Source organism: Centropristis striata, chromosome 10, assembly GCF_030273125.1.
Source record: "Centropristis striata isolate RG_2023a ecotype Rhode Island chromosome 10, C.striata_1.0, whole genome shotgun sequence".
Taxonomy (NCBI): Eukaryota; Metazoa; Chordata; class Actinopteri; order Perciformes; family Serranidae; genus Centropristis; species Centropristis striata.
The window spans coordinates 15,095,359-15,111,434 of record NC_081526.1 but is presented as its reverse complement, the minus strand read 5'-3'; the positions used below and the strand labels follow the sequence as shown (position 1 = coordinate 15,111,434).

Here is a 16,076-nt window from a genome sequence, read left to right as displayed (position 1 = left end):
AGCCATTTATCAGGTTACTGTATGTACTCACTGAAGTTACTTATAGCTGTGAGGAGTGTAGTCAGTATAGTGCGTTTTCAAAAATATGAGAATGGAAGCAAGTTAGAAAAATGGGACTGTTTGTTTTCCTTCAGAAATTTCCCCAAATTGGCAAACTTTTCCTTTGTGGGAGAATGGATCGAACACATAAGGATTACGAATAAAATATGAAATTTTACTCCAGAAGTAGACATTAGCCAAACAGGAATTATAAATTCTTCACACTGTATCGATATTTCAGACTATTTACATCTAGAGACAGTGATTTCGGTTTGGCACAGACTAGGTGAAGAGCAATGCTAAACACACTTCTCTAAATTATCTTTAATAAACCCTATGCGCTCAATTTCTCTCACTCAGTGAGACAGTTTGATATGAAATACCAACCGCATACTCCCATGCCACATGTCCCAGCCAACCACAACCCACAGGCAGGAAAACAAAATAGGAATACCAGCATTACCACAATTTTCCAAATCTGGGTTGGGGAGAAGAGGAAGAGAGAAGCCAAACTTAACAGAGACATGAAGTCACAAACCACAAAGTGAGAGAGAGTGTTAAGAAAGACAGCAAGGCAACGTGCAGGCCAAAAGCAACACAATATCAAAACAAGATAAAAAGAACTCCAACTGGGTTTCAATCATTTATTAGGTTCAAAAAAATGTTACAGTTTATACATAAACAACTAATCTCACTTTAGGGTGGAATTTGATTTATTAGTAAAAACCAGTGATAAGATAAAGAGAAAGAGGAATAGCAAGCCATACTGGAGATGATATAATTAGCTAAACAAAAGAAGCCTTCTTCATGACACAGGGGTCTACAACTCCCACACGCCATCACTTAGCTAGTGTTCCCAACATGGGGCAGTTTCATTGACACATCATTAATACCGACATGGTGGTGAAATTGATCAAAGAAAATAAACAAAAACAGACTAAAACAAACGACAAAAGGGTAACTTTTCATTAAGGTAGTGTTTTATAAATGCATCTATACGTAGTAAACTCAACACAAACGGCCGAGAAGTCATCAACATGGACGACAAAAGCAGAGTGTGGATGCTGATCTCACTCGCAAAATGAAGCGTTACCATGAAAATAATAATTTGTGCAACAGCCTGTTTTGGTCTCCCAGGTGTGTGCATACAGACTGGTTACATTTTTACAGATACAAGAGGGCAGAGCGGACAGTGGTGGAGAGGGGAAAATAACACAAGGAACATACACCGGGGCCAGAGCAGAGTGGTGTGTTGGAGAGACAGCATACAAACACTAACCATCAGACTGGGGGGGTTGCTTGTTTTATATTTGGACTTGATATTTGTACGTGGGGGGAATGCAGAGCAGTAAAACATGTTTCCTGCACCCACTCCAAACAGTTGGAGCCACACACGGGGAAGGGGTATGAGGGTGTGTGAGGATCAGTGACATCCGCTTATCCTCTTTTACCGATACCCAGGGCCTGGCTGAGTGTAGCCCTGGCCGTAAGGGGGGCGGTTGCGGGCGTACGGGTTAGCAGCTCCTGGTGGAGGGGTGACAGTGTTACCTGGAGGCGGGGTGTATCCTGGGCGGGGTTGGTACCCAGAGGCGGGCTGGGAGCTGGGCGGCAGGCTGTAGTTAGCAGGCTGGGAGGCCTGGGAGGTATAGTTTTGGGGAGGGAAGGCTCCTGGTGGATACTGCTGGGCTCCCTGAGATGGATGGGGCTGCTGCTGGCCACCCTGGAAGCCCGGAGCTGGAGCCGGACCGGGGGCTGGAGCCTGGGAGGAGGGAGGCGCATAGTTCTGAAACTGCTGCTGCGGCTGTGGCTGTGGTGGGCCAGGCTGGGGGGCTCCAGGCTGCGCACTGTAACCTGCGGAGAGAGGGAGGTAGGAAGTCTTTTTGATTCTCTCCCAATAGAAAAGACTTAGCTTATTTCATGACACAGCAGCTACCTTTTTTCTTTTTACATCCTGACTATTTTTAATCTTACCAGAGTACTGCATACCGTACTGCTGCTGCTGAGGCGGGGCAGCTGGTTGCTGAGGCGGGTATCCACCTGGAGCCTGGTACTGCTGATACACCTGACCTGAAGAGACAGGGACAAGCATTATCAGTACACACACAGAACGGAAAAAATAAGATATCCAACTAACAATATGACCCCATTTCATATCTAGATAAAATCCAGATACAATTTTAATACACTTCCATTTACACATGCTGCTGTTGGCCAGATCATTCTGGCTGATCCGACTGCAATGACTCTTGTTGTTTTCATGCACGTGAAGCCATTTGGTAAATGCCAAAAAACGCCAGAGGAACTTAAGCATTTAAAACATTTAGTTGCAACAATTAACAGTTGGCAATGACCTGATGGCTGGCTGACAACTATCCACTACGGAGCCTTCTGTGTGACTATGTGTGAAATTTGGAACAGCTTTTCAACTGCTACTTTAGTGCCATTATCTCAGGGAACAGACGCTGTAGAGTGTAGGCCGAGGTCCTACACAGACATGCATTTACACCTTTCAAACATCTGGCTGGAATGCAATCGGATAACAAATCAATCTTTAATGCATCTTGGTTGCATTTACACGCTGCTTTTGCTATGAAATAGCTATCCAAAATGCATGAAGTAAGAAAGTGTAAATGGGGTCTCTGTGTCTTCACGGAAACACCTGTGCATCTGGATAGAATAACACAACTGCTTCAATAAAAACAGCTGCAACTACTTTGATACAACTATTGGTTGCTAAAAGCCCCGTACCCACAGATTACAGTAAGATCTGGCTCGGAGATAGAGAACAGCATGCAGGTGCCCGAGCAGACATAAACACACAAACACTGAAAGTAAAAGATCAACTATAAGAACACAGACATTGATACTTCAGGTATGTAGTCTTCTGTACCACTAGACATGTCTATGTTTGCAGACAGCAACTTCCTGTTGCACTTTTATTATATATGACTTCAACAGGCCACACTGCAAACATGCACATGTGGAGGACAGCCATCAACCTTAAAAGGCCTCTGAATTTCAAAGGGAGCCTGGAGCATCTTGTTAAACTTATTAGCAACATTTGCATGATGAGTAATCAGTGATATTTCGCTTGACAGTAATGCCGTTGCACATCTTTTTTATGTTTCAAAAACATGGAAACAATTTTTCCTTGTTATTTTAAATTTGCTCATCAAGTTTTCCATTGAATGCCTCAATGTTCAGCAGACAAGCAAATACTTGGCATAGCAGCGTTCTCCCTTAACAAGGCCTAAATTTTACTCCCAAATCTCCCTGCCTGGCATATAAAGTGGGGTGACGACACATGAAAAATACAAAGAGAGAAGGCAGAATAAAAAGAGGGCTGCACCAGGGTTCAGGGTTTTAAAAAAAACAAAAAAAACTCTGGTAAAACTAGAACTGATTTTCCACTCTTTGGGAGGGCTGACATGTCACTTTACAATTCCTGAGAGTCTGAGCAAAGCAAAGCTGAAAACAGACTCCTATGAAGTTATGTACTGTCAAAGAACCTCAATGCACCTTGAAATAATCAATGTAGCACAGTACACACTCAATCAAGGAAACTTTTACTAATGCTTATTAATTTTGCTTATTAATTACCCTGTGTTGAAGCTTTATGTCATGTATTTTGGTGTTTTTCATGATTGTAAAGAAAACTTTTTGGGCCAAATTTGATTCCCTCCCGCTGCTGATTTTAATAGAGAATCGTTCATAAAATTGAAAAGAGTGCTCTCATTAATACATGTATTCTTTGATTTTATAAAATCGGACATTCAGTAACTTCTTATAACTTGAATGGAATGATACATTGTTTCGTAAACACATTTTCCCCCACCGTGACAATTTAACTGTGAGACTGGGAGTCGAATCGGTCTCTTAAGAGCGAATCGTTGAATGTTTGACTTTGCAGCTGTGACTCAATGAACACGCCATGAGAAAACAAGTCATAATACTTTGCATTGTAAGGGAGACACTTGACAACTAAATATTTAGCTAGAAACAGTGTGCCTCTCTAGTGTCTTTTTATATGCACTGAAGTGATGTGGCAACCATCGGTTATCTTCCTGATAGCACCTTTTTGGTCTATATTGTGTGAGAAGGCATGTGTGCTAAATTGGCTTCTCCTCCTGTTCACCTCGGCCTGTAATCCATCATGAGTGTTATGCAAGGGTGATGGAAGGATGTGTGGCTCTAATTTCCCTCCAGTGTAGACAAGAGGTCAGCTAAGAGCCTGTTAAGCGCTCATTGGACAAAGAAATTATGCGGGTATGACTAAAGAGAGTTGCAATGCTTCGGGAAAAATAAAACAAGTTGGGAAAGTGATGTTCACTGGAACAACGAAGCATTTGGCTGTAGCTCTGCTGACCTCTAAGACTGCCTCAAGGAGTAATGAGAGTAAGAACCTATTTTTAAATAAACACTTCACACCAAACACGGGTCTGCCCATCTGATAAAGAGCCTCGTGCAAATGTCTGAGCCACTGCAACATGTGTGTACAGTTCTGCCTTTCTTGCACAGATGTAAACTATAGCCAAAAGGTCTATCAGCATCTGACAGACAACAGGTTGAAATCTTTACCATCTGCTGTTGGATCTTGTTAGCAGCATTCTTATGGTAACAAGTAACCGAAGCTTGCACTGAAAGTCAGCTTAAGGCTAGCTTTAAAAAGGCCACACATGCTCAGTTGGCATCCAATCTTGTGCATTACCTTTTATAAATTCTCGTGCATCGACTGGCTGTTTTGATTTGCCTTGAGGCTGTCATACTGAAAAATAGTCTGCAGCCAAAGACAGGAATAATTTAAGGAAAGGGCCGAGTGGGAGAGGACGCTGGGCAGGATCTAGTTTAATGTCTTTGTGTGCCAACCATCTGTAGCCTTGGAAGTAAGAAAAAAAGAGATGAAGAAGTGAAACTGTAAGGAGAGGACGAACTATCCGTTGCCACGTCGGGCTTGGAGATTAATCTAACAACCTGCTACAAGATTACAAGACGGTTTCTAGCTAGAACTGCCAATGTGTATAATAACAGTACTTTACAGATCTCTGTGGGGGAATGATCTTTTTACTTGGTACAGAAAAATTTCCCCTGGAGCTGGTTCACAGGCTTGCTGAACTTTAGCAGGGTTGAAGCGGTCCCACACAGAGGGGCTTTAGTTGAATCTCAGTCCTACAATAATGGGCGCTCAGCCAATTTAATGCCTCGTATCTTGCTGCCTACATCAAGTATTTGATTGCCTGACATCTTCAGTCAAGACATATTTCAGCCTTCACCAACTGGTTTCCATGGCAGAAGGGGATTCAATATTCCCTAACCAATTACTAGAGATCAACGTGTCCGCCTGAATCTAATGTCATTTTAGGTTGACACTGATGACGACATACTGGTTTCAGTATGTTGGCAGGGTTTTGATATGGTTATAATAACTTTTTCAAACAAGACAGTAATCCTGATATTGCCAATGTCACGCCTGGTCTCTTTATTCAAGAGGTTTGGTGAAGCTTATACCGAGTCCACATTTTCAATTCCTTCACATTGTAACTGATTCAGTGAGAGGTGTGTCCTTTATATTAGTGTTAATTTCTCTGGTAGTTTATTGGTTATTGTGACATAAACAAGTAAAGTTCTGCCTGAAACCAATTTGTAATCCCATTTATGCGTTTTTATTTCTACTAATCACACTTAAAAAAAATTAGAATCATTCTATCAGTAGCCTAACTACTCCACAATCTTTCTACATAACCCTGTGGTACAAGTGACTCTGGTTGGGAACCAGTGATCTGGCAGATGTGTATTAAGAACCATCCCAGAGCAAGAAAGATACAGCATGACTAACTTGAAACTGTTGCTCAACAATAACAATTCCATAATAACATGCCTTCATGAACCCTGTATCACCACACCTAATAAAGTCTGGAAAACCAGTCAGAACCAAACATCAAATCAGCAAAGACACGTTACTTATTAGAAAACAAAGCCTGTTGTTTCTTTTAGTCTTCGTGTTATGGAGGGAAAACAAAGAACCATGAGCATCTTGTTGGGCTGGCTAAACCTGTGACTAAATAAGTCTTCATCTGGATCAACTAAACTCCCTATGGATAGGCCCTGCAACGCCAACCAGGCCAAACCACAAACCACCAGTTAAATGGCAGTATTCATAACACATGTGTGCTGATCTTCAGAGTTGCAGGTGTGGTCAGACAGAGTCAACAGCATGACCGCTCTGAAAACCAGTTACAGCTCTCACAAAAATGCAACAAAAAGGCATCTCCTTGCTCCAGTGGTCTCCTCATTTAGCGAGGCCAAACCACACTCTGAAAGCGATCCAATTCACTTGCAGCGATGTGGTAAACAATACAATACGCGTCACCTCTGTGGCTGCACCTGTCTGGGCCTTTTTTTAACAGGAGACACAAGCCAGAGAATTCCCTCATGTTAAGTGAGATACTTACGTGACGGAAATGCAAGATTGGCACAGTAGACCAGTTCCCAGACCGGTGCTGAGAAAATGAAGTAAAATAAGTCTTGTTTGTTTTTGCCAACACACTGCCTTATCCAGTGTTCATTTATCCTCATCGAGGCCTTGGCTTTATGTCCAACATGTCCGTGTCAGAGACCGCACACAGGGGAGGGCTGTGATAAAGTCTTGCTGAGTAAGATAAACCCTAATTCCATGAATACTCTTGTTTACAGAGTTTTGATTAAGATTCCACAGTGCTGAGACTCAAGTATCATTTTTCATTTAATGGAGCTTGCTGCTTGAACAGCAGAAATTATCCGATTCCCCAAAACAAGGAACAAGCATGTGCAAAACTGATTAAAATAAATACTGTATATTCATCCTTCTTCCACTCTATTAACATTTCACCTAATCTAATCACTGGCAGGACAAATGTGATGCTGCCTGTAATTCAATAAGAAACAATAATAATAATAATAAAAGGTAAGGAGAATTTAATCAACACAGCTGACTAAACAATGGTAATGTAGTATGGTCTGGTACATTCTTTGATTTTAGTCTGCCATACAAAAGCTAAATTACTCATGAATGTGTAATTGTGTCCAGAGTGGACACAGTCAAGTGAGGCATGAAATTACATCTCACATACAGTAGGACTGCACTGACTGTAGCAATGGCTGCACATGTTATTGGAGTTAATCCTTTAGTCACAGTTATAAAAAAGAGAAAAAGACGCTTTGTTTCTGTGCATGTTCTGTGCTGTATGTGCATTACCACAGTCGACAGAACCTCTGGTGGTCAGGCCTTAGCCCATTACGCTCGTGCAGGCAGAACCCGAAAGAACAACACGAAGTTCCTGCCCTGCAGAACCACCACGTGCAGGGATAGACACTGGGGTCAAGTGCATTGTGTGCCAGGTGGCAGGAAATGAGGGAATCTTGGCATGCTGCCCCCTGCATTGCAGACTTGCTTAATTGGATTACATTTTTGATTTATCTTACACAAATCTGCACTAAAAATATTATTACCTTGACCAATACATGAATTATAGCAAATACTTGAGGAGAGCACATATCTCCCTGGGTGGTGGACTGTTATTTCTAATGCAAGAACCAGTACTACCGATGCATTGGATTTGTGGTTAAGGGCGACACATTCAAACTTGCTCAACAGTGAGGTGTCGTTTTCAAGAGGCTACATTGGTGGCAACTTTGGAAAAACATTCCATATAGCCTTCCTTTACAGCACCACTTTAAAAGAAAATTAAATTGCTTAACCACACACACTGCAGGTTCTCCAACTCCCTGCAGTCATTAGGACACTCTCCCATAATGCATTCCATCGACCCAAACCTACCTTGAGTGTGTTTCTGTTTGTGTGTTCACAAATTATGCTGTATTAAATATGCCATGTGTGTATTTGGGACAGTAGCTGTGTATGCACGTCTTACCATCCATGCCAGCTGGGGGTCCCTGCTGTACTCCAGCATAGGGGGCCTGTGGTTGGGGGGGCACCACTGGCTGAGGGGCTGCAGACGAGGAGGAGGCAATGCTGTCAGGAGTTCCTGAGCGCTCCTCTGCTGCGACCGCTGGTGGAGCTACTTGGTCGAAACAAAAGACAAACTTATTTTTTTACATTACAGCTATATAATGACCCTTTTTTCCTTTTATGCAGTTGGATAGGGTGAAATACCTGGGGCCTGGTCCTCACTTAAACCAAAAGCGGAGATGACATTCTTGCTGACCTCGTCCTGGTTTTTTAATGGGTCGAAGGCTGACATGCTGGCTGCGCTGACTGGAGTGACCTGTTTCACTGTGGGGTCTGCTGCAATCACTTTGCCCTCCCGTCCATCCACTGATTCTAGAAACAACAGAAATGTTTAAGAACCAGCAGAGATGAAGAAAAATGTGGTCATTATGCAATGCATTTGTGCAATGTTTTGCATGACTTTGAGAAAAAAAGAAAAAAAATGTTATTACATTATTAACACAAACATGTAGTATTAGAGGTATGAGTGTATTTTTAAAGTTTTAAAAACGAACATTGACAAAGCCTCATTTAAAAAACAGCAGCACAAAATCACTTTTAATACAGCAGCAGCTTACTACCATACTGTAATATTTCAACACATGTCCCTCATGTAAATGCTTTGTTCACTTTATGATGACAAGGAAAGGGCGTCTTTCTGTTTGTGGTGTGTGTGTGTGAGAGAGAGAGAGTGACCACAATCAAACTGGATTTAACCAGTGTGTGTGCAGTTTATTACTACAGCTACAAATTTAGTGCATAATTCCAGACAAATCTTCACATGAAACACAAGTTATTAAACTGTTCCAACAATGCCTGACCCTTATAAACTGTCTCAGTTTGGTGCCAATGTCCCTGTGGGATATAGATCTTATGATTTTGAGCATGTGGAATATGAAGTGTTACTTGTTCAGAGGGCCATGAGATCAAAATTTTCTTTTCTTGTGGATGTTACAAGTTTATCTTGTATATAATACAAGTACATGTGATAGAGTTTTAAATGATTTTTTATACTTAAAATCTGTTGTGTGCGCTATAGAATGTGGCTATGTTTTTCATTAATAGACAGACGTTATGGGTTTTCCTGTAACAAGAATTCAAACAGCAGTTTTGTATCCATGCAGTGTAGGAAAGACTCAATATTACAGTATAGTATACAACAGACACTGAATTTCAAACACAATTCTTGATATGGATCCTTTAGATTTGTTTTTCTTAAAATAAGCAGGACATTCTGCAGCTGAAAAATCAACTCATCAGTGCTCTCTGGTGGACAACTATGAAAAGGTGACACTAAATGACCTCAACCTTAGGCTGCGTTTCAATACCCATACTATTCAACATGCCAGAAAAATATTTAGCATGTCCCAATGTTAGTAAACCAAATGCAGTTTGCCACAAATATCAGGATGTCCTACGCTCATCTGTCTATTCAGACACATCCTCAAGAGGGTCAAAGTTCAAGGCGCAATATTGATGAAGAAAGTGTGTCCCAATTGTATGCATACTGCATGCAACAGTATGCATTTTGTGAGGGCAGCAGTATGTACCAAAAGTAAAGGGAATAAAACTTTGGAATGCAGCATTAGTTTTGGTACTTTACTTCCTTACCTCCACATATCTGCTAACATATACACAGATACTATTTTTGCAATAAGCTAATATCAGCTGATGTGTTGATCTAGCTCCAACATGCATATGTGCGTGTTTGGATGTGTGGGGTGCTTACCACTGTCAGGTGCTGTAGCAGCCAGACCAGGCTCTGTGGGGGGCTCCAGGCTATCCAAGAGGTTGTTGACTTTATTCCTGAGCTCTATGAGCTCCCTGCGCAAGTACTTCACCTGACTAGACTCCAAAGGCCTCGGCTGACCATTCACTGTAGATAATGAGAGATGAAGAGGGGGAACAAGTGAGAAAATTAAACAAGTCCTTGTTATTTCTTTCAGGAATGATATTGAGCAAAGTCAAACACTTCCCCATTTCTGCACAGCTGACTCCATTTGTGTTGGTTAGACTTCAAGGAGGGTGATGGATGGAACTCTACTTCTGATTGCTTTTGCAGAACACAACAATTCCCCAAGTTCATACCTTTATTAATGGGGCATTCGTGTACATTACTGAATCTGGATCTCATTTGTTATGAATATTTCCCACTTCGGGTAATGTTGTCTTGCACTTGAACTGCTCGTTTACATAGATCATGGTCTAGTTCTGACTTAGAGCCATGAGCTTCTAGTAATATCTGGGTCAGATTGTACAGAAGTGTCGACATCACAGCAGATGGTAAACCAAACAAAAAGTAGCATGAAAATCAAATATGCGTTTGTCAAGGACCAACAGCAGACAATATACTGCTGCCACAGAGAGCCAAGCAAACTTAAAAGCAAGGTTGTTGGTTATTTACACAAATGAAAGCCAGGGACACCGTGTTGTTCCCTCTGTTGGGACTTATTGTTTTTACCAATGGCAAATTAGGATTAACAGTTAAGTGGAAATGTAGAGCAGGGTCATAAGCACAAACAGTATTATACAGTAAAACCTGCTAATTTAAAATAAATGGAAAGTGGATACTCATAATTCTGCAGTTCATTGGTCTGAAAAAGCTGTTAATTCTAAACTAAGTATGTTTACATTCTAATTGGTGGCCTGTTGACTCCACATGGTGAACCGGAGATTACAGAGATCATACATCACATGGTTGAATCCACAAAGCTATTCATAATAGCAACCAGGCTGACAGAGGAACTGAGATTTTCAACACACCCTGCCAGCTAATACGGAGCTAGGGAATGCTGAACAAAAGGGGACAGGTTTATCCTGCTTATTTAATGAAATACAATTAAAACTAAGGTTCATGATTACAGTGGCAATCTGCAGGAAACACAGGACAAAAGGTCTTCACAATCTTAGACCGCATGTGACCTGCACCACACAGATCACTCTGCCTTCTTTAAACCCCTTATTGTCCCACTACAAATTGACAGAGGACTGAAATTTCCATTGCCGGACAGTCCTTTGTCAAACAACCTTCTCTGTTTGAGTGGATAATGCTGAACAGAGATGCACAGGGTCATGAGGTGCTGCGCTGAGACAGGGGCTGCCACGAGATCCCAGCTACGCTTGTTTTAAATCTCTACACATGTCCCGAGAATATCAGTTCCACGTGAGGTCATGACACGTAATGGTGGGCCAGGATTTGATTGGAAGGAAGTAAAAAAAAATTCTTAAAAAGAGAGGGAGAAAAATCTTACAGCTCCCTGGCTAATAATAGATGCATCAGGAGGACAGAATGACTTGGAGCAGAGCTCAGCAAACATCATCATGTTGTCATTACAGATTCACGAGTACAGTGAGTGTATTTCTAAGTTTGTTAGAGCCATCTAAGTTTCAAATCTTGATAAATTATTCAATTTGTAAAATGCATATCAACTGTGTGCCATGGGTTTGAGTATGGTTTTGTTTTTACAGCTGATAGCAATATTCTGTAGGCTAAATATCTTAGGTTTGACTTTTATTTATGCCTATATTCCATACTGGTAAATCTTAACCACAACTTAATTTCCTTGCAGGAAGAAAAACAATTTAGATTATCACAAAGCCAAAAAAACTGGGACATCGTCCTGCCCTCAAGCGAATTTAATTTACAGGAAATAGAATAATTCATGGATATCAACAAAAACACATGTAATGGAGACATACATAATCAATGAAAACAATAAGTTGTATTTTGACGTTTACAGATTCAGATCATGTGGTATATTTGGCCTCATATCACCATGACTTGAAAATATTAAATTTAAAGAAAGCGGTCAAATGGCCAGATGGCACGTATTATCAGTACAATTCAATGTCAGCTAGGATCAGCTCCAGCCCCCTCTGAGGTTGTGACCCTTCTAAGGATAAGAGGGTTGACCTAATGGATGGATGCAATATAATTCATCATTAACTTAGCATTAGAATCTGCTTTCATGCCCATAAAATTAGCAAAACCCAAATCTTTTTTTTTTCTGACAAAATACACTAAAAGCTTAAAAAAAACCCACAATGTACACAAGGCTTTAAGCTTTTAAAGATTTGTAAGCCTGAAAATGTATCCAGAAGGAAATGCATACAATCTATTAAATTAAGCATTAAATTAATTTAAAACTGCTCTTTGCCTGAAATCAGGAATGCTGCCTGAGAACGTCAAGCCCCGTGAACGTGCTGAAAGAGCATGCAAACTTTATATATTGTTTGTTAATGTCTGGAAAATATCTAGTTTCTATCAAGGTTTAATAATCAAACCAGACAGAAAACACTTTTACCTACAACGCTGCATACATATGCCAGTTAGTTACTGGGTTCCCCTTGTATCTTAAGTATTACATTTACATTAAGTACTGATTAAGAAGCACACTCTTAGTCAAGTATTAATCAATTAATACTTAATAGACTGCAAGTACTGCAAGTAATTTGTGTAAAACCCTTACATTTTCAACACAAATGTACACAATGTGTCATTACTATGGACAAAAAAGCCCTAAAGCTGACATATTATGGTGAGGCTATATGGTGCTTTGGGAAGTTAAGTTATTTTTCTATTGCCTAATGAATGACTGGATTTAGCTGGGCTGGTACATATTTAAGATAAGGAACCAGTTTAACTGGCACACAGGGCTTTTGTGAATACATCCATCAATTGCCGGTTCAGCAAACAAATAAAGAAACACAAAAAAAATTACACCTCAAATTAGTCAGAAGGGAGTGTAGACAACATTCATTTGGACAGAGAACAGCTGAGGTTTTGTGTGAAACATAAGCTGGACTGCCCTCCAGTGACTGAAGGCTGTAACAGCTGATGCAAAACATCTTCGTCTGCAGTTCATCATGATAACACTGTCACATGATTTAAAGCATCTACAGGTTTGAAGTTTGGATTGCTCTAAAGCAAAATTCACAGAGCATGACAGTGCATGTCTGTGAAGGCGAAACCGAAAGGAAGTGTATTTAATATCTTACCAAACAAAGTCAGTTTAAGTATTCTACTGCACTGGATGGCGAAGGAGAGGTCAGAGCTGTCAAAGATGGTGATGAGGTCATCATCTAGAAAAAAGGTAAAAGAAAGAGCAGATGATTCTCTGCAAACAAAATTATCTCTACCAAAGCAAATACCTTATGGTACCCACCCAAAAAAATGGAATTACATGGTCAAGTAATTTGTACAAGTATCATAAAACATATACTAGTTTATAACAAATAAGTTTGCCTGAGGAAAACTTACTGTCAACATTCACACTTTGACTCTTGATTAGGACAAAGGACACATGTCTTGACTCACCTTCATCCTTGTATTTAATGGTAACTTCGTCATTACTCTGCAGCTTTCCCCTGAAGACACGCTGCATCATCAGCACTAGCTCGTCATAAGTAATGTCTTCATTATGGATTGGGATGCGTCTGATGTCGTCGCCCAGCTGGGCTTTGATGATCAGCTTCCCACTCAGGTCCAGCTGGCCGTTCATGGTGCCGTCCGACCTCTTCTGCTCCCACCACTTAACAGGGTCAGAAGAGATGAAGTTTTAAAAACAAGCAAAAAAACCCCCTGTTATCCTACCTCTTTCTCAAAGCTAATTAGGGCCTATTTGAGACAAATTTAGAACAGCTGAATTTGACTAACTTTGATTATATGTTAATCATTACAGAAGAAAATGTACTTAAAATAAATTAAGGAGGTCAAATAACTTTAGTCATCAACAGTATCAAAGCAATTGATCTAACTTACAATAGTGTTTGCAAGTAAAGATGCTGCCTCCTACTACGACTGGAAGATTAGGGTTAAAGTTATAATTAATAATTAATAATATAATTAAATCATTATAGCCCAATTGAGGCTGTAGATAACACTGGGTCTGTGTATGTAGGTCAACAGGTCAGGAGAAGTGGTTGCTGTCAAAGTTGTTACTTTTGATTCAAATGTGTGTCTGTTACATTAACAAGAACACTTAAATTAGCAGCGCTTATTTTTTGCAACTAAGCTTTGTTGTCGCCCTTAAGGGCACTTTGACAATTGAAAAAAAGACAGGGGGGAGTTTTCTTCTTCTCTACTTAAGATTTGATTTAATAGTCTCCATTAATCCTTTAACAATGAGGCTATCTCCCTGCAGGGAATTAATGCGTTTTGTAAAGTCTGTTATTACTCATTTTAATCTAATTCAATCATGCCTGTGCTGAAACCGCATCACACAGTTTCACTTGAACTGCAGAGTCTAAGGGTCAAACACAACTCTGTGAGTTGGCAAAGACAACTCTAGGATATTACAGACTTTGACCCAAAACGTCCACTAGTTTGACAAAACAATCAAAGATTTCAGCGATGTTTACAGGATCTTTTGTAAAATTATAATCTGATTGTTTGTGTGCTAGGTGAAACTCACATATTTTGTTTGACAATCCTTGCAATCCTAGATTTGCATTGTAACGATAGTATACACTCAGTTACATTAGCAAATTAATGGAAGTGTCTCATTCATCGTGTGTAGTCAGCTGTTGGATTAACTATGACGTTACCTGCTGATGTGTCTTGGCTGCACGATGAACTACTGACTGTGAATTTAATTCCAGAAACGCTATGGCTTTGACTGCTGCCCTGGCCAGATGAATAATTGCCTGGATGCTAGGGATTGTGTGGTAGCTAACGTTTAGCAGACAGTTACTTTAAATGGAAACAACAACAAACCAGTTTCTACCGAGAATGGCGTACCAATTGCTTGGTGAAACGTTTGGAACACTGTAATTAAACATTTATAATGTGACGGAGCTGTAATGTTAGCTTACGCTTATTGTGGAGTCATCTGTCAGTGGCCCATAATCAGCTCTGCTAGGCCCTTTAAACATTGCCCTGTCACTCTTTACCATACAGAGTAAAAAGCAATATTTTAGTTAAACTCCCGTTGTGTAATACAATGATTTAGAGTGATATTGTTTGGCTTAATTTCACTTTATTGCAATCAGTCGGCAAAAAGCCGTTCCCTATAACGTTAACTTGTATCGGCTACCTTTCATTGGCATTTAAAGCTTCCGCTGCGTAAGGCAGTATATTATTGTCTTCCTTAATATTTTAAAATAATACTAGTGGATATTTTTGTAAGTAACTCCCCACGAATTAGCTTTGACACCTGTTTGGGCGAGCTAGCGGAGCGTTAGCTCCCTGCGTAACGACAGTAACATTAGTAGCTAGTTAGCAAGCTAACCACTTAGCATGCTAGCTACCACTCAAACATTGAGAGCGGAAAAACTCCCGTGTTGTTATAACTTAATAATGATGTACCTGGACCCAACAGAAAATAAAATGTTATACCTGAATCAGACGACTTGACCACGCTGTATTTCACAGGTTTTCCCCAAACTGTGAAATTTAAATCGGTTAGCTAGCCTAGCTAGACCCGGGTGCCAGCATCAGGAAGTGTCCTCCGAGACTGTCAACGTCAACCAGTACGTGGCATTCATTGTGCGCAGCCGCAGACCATCTGGAGCAAAGTGCTGATGGTTGTGACCTTATTTATATATATACAGTCACCCTGTTAAACTAATCTTTCATTTTTGGGAAAAAAAATTGAAGTTTACATCACCTCACATTCCAACCTACGAATTAATTTGAAACCCATAGATATACTTTTACATCATAGCAATGACAATAGGAAATGCAACACTTAATTAATCTGATTATTTTAATGGCGAAATTCCACATTCACAAGGCCAATTTTTCCAAAGGTCGACCCTTCTTTCCTGCCTTTGAAATAGAATGTAATAATTACCTTGATTATATTAAAACAATTGATAATAACAAATGTATACATACTCTCAAAATTATTCAAGAAATATTTGGAGAAATGTAATATGTCATGCCTTTTTCTTTCTTTCTTTCTTTCTTTCTTTTTCCCTCCTTCCCTTTTAATTTAATTATTTTTATTATTTGGTTTAATTTTCACCTGTACTGACTTATGCACTTCATTCACTTTGTCTCATATTTATTTATTTTCAATTTTGTGATGCCAGACTTTGTTTGTTCCATCCG

At 40.1% G+C, this 16,076-nt stretch overlaps 1 protein-coding gene across 3 annotated transcripts; it reads right to left on the bottom strand.

The window, feature by feature from the left end:
• Positions 1-669: 669 nt before the first annotated feature.
• On the bottom strand, positions 670-15,509 carry tfg (trafficking from ER to golgi regulator). 3 transcript variants are annotated; one of them, XM_059343320.1, is made up of 8 exons: positions 15,360-15,509; positions 13,341-13,554; positions 13,022-13,105; positions 9,753-9,899; positions 8,189-8,356; positions 7,947-8,096; positions 2,011-2,106; positions 670-1,890 (listed from the first exon to the last, which is right to left on the bottom strand). In XM_059343320.1, exons 2-8 carry the CDS (start codon positions 13,522-13,524, stop codon positions 1,487-1,489), a joined length of 1,233 nt encoding a protein of 410 aa, XP_059199303.1. In that variant the 5' UTR covers positions 13,525-13,554; positions 15,360-15,509; the 3' UTR covers positions 670-1,486. The 3 variants fall into 3 exon arrangements, with proteins under 3 accessions (XP_059199303.1, XP_059199305.1, XP_059199304.1); XM_059343322.1 differs by having other exon boundaries at positions 2,026-2,106; XM_059343321.1 differs by having other exon boundaries at positions 7,947-8,093.
• Positions 15,510-16,076: the final 567 nt, after the last annotated feature.

Coding starts and splice junctions, on each gene's coding strand:
- tfg (XM_059343320.1), bottom strand. CDS start 13,524: ATGAACGGCCAGCTGGACCTGAGTGGGAAGCTGATCATCAAAGCCCAG. Junction 13,106..13,340: donor CATTAAATACAAGGATGAAG/GTGAGTCAAGAC, acceptor CCTTTTTTCTAG/ATGATGACCTCATCACCATC. Junction 8,097..8,188: donor AAGTGAGGACCAGGCCCCAG/GTATTTCACCCT, acceptor GTTTCGACCAAG/TAGCTCCACCAGCGGTCGCA.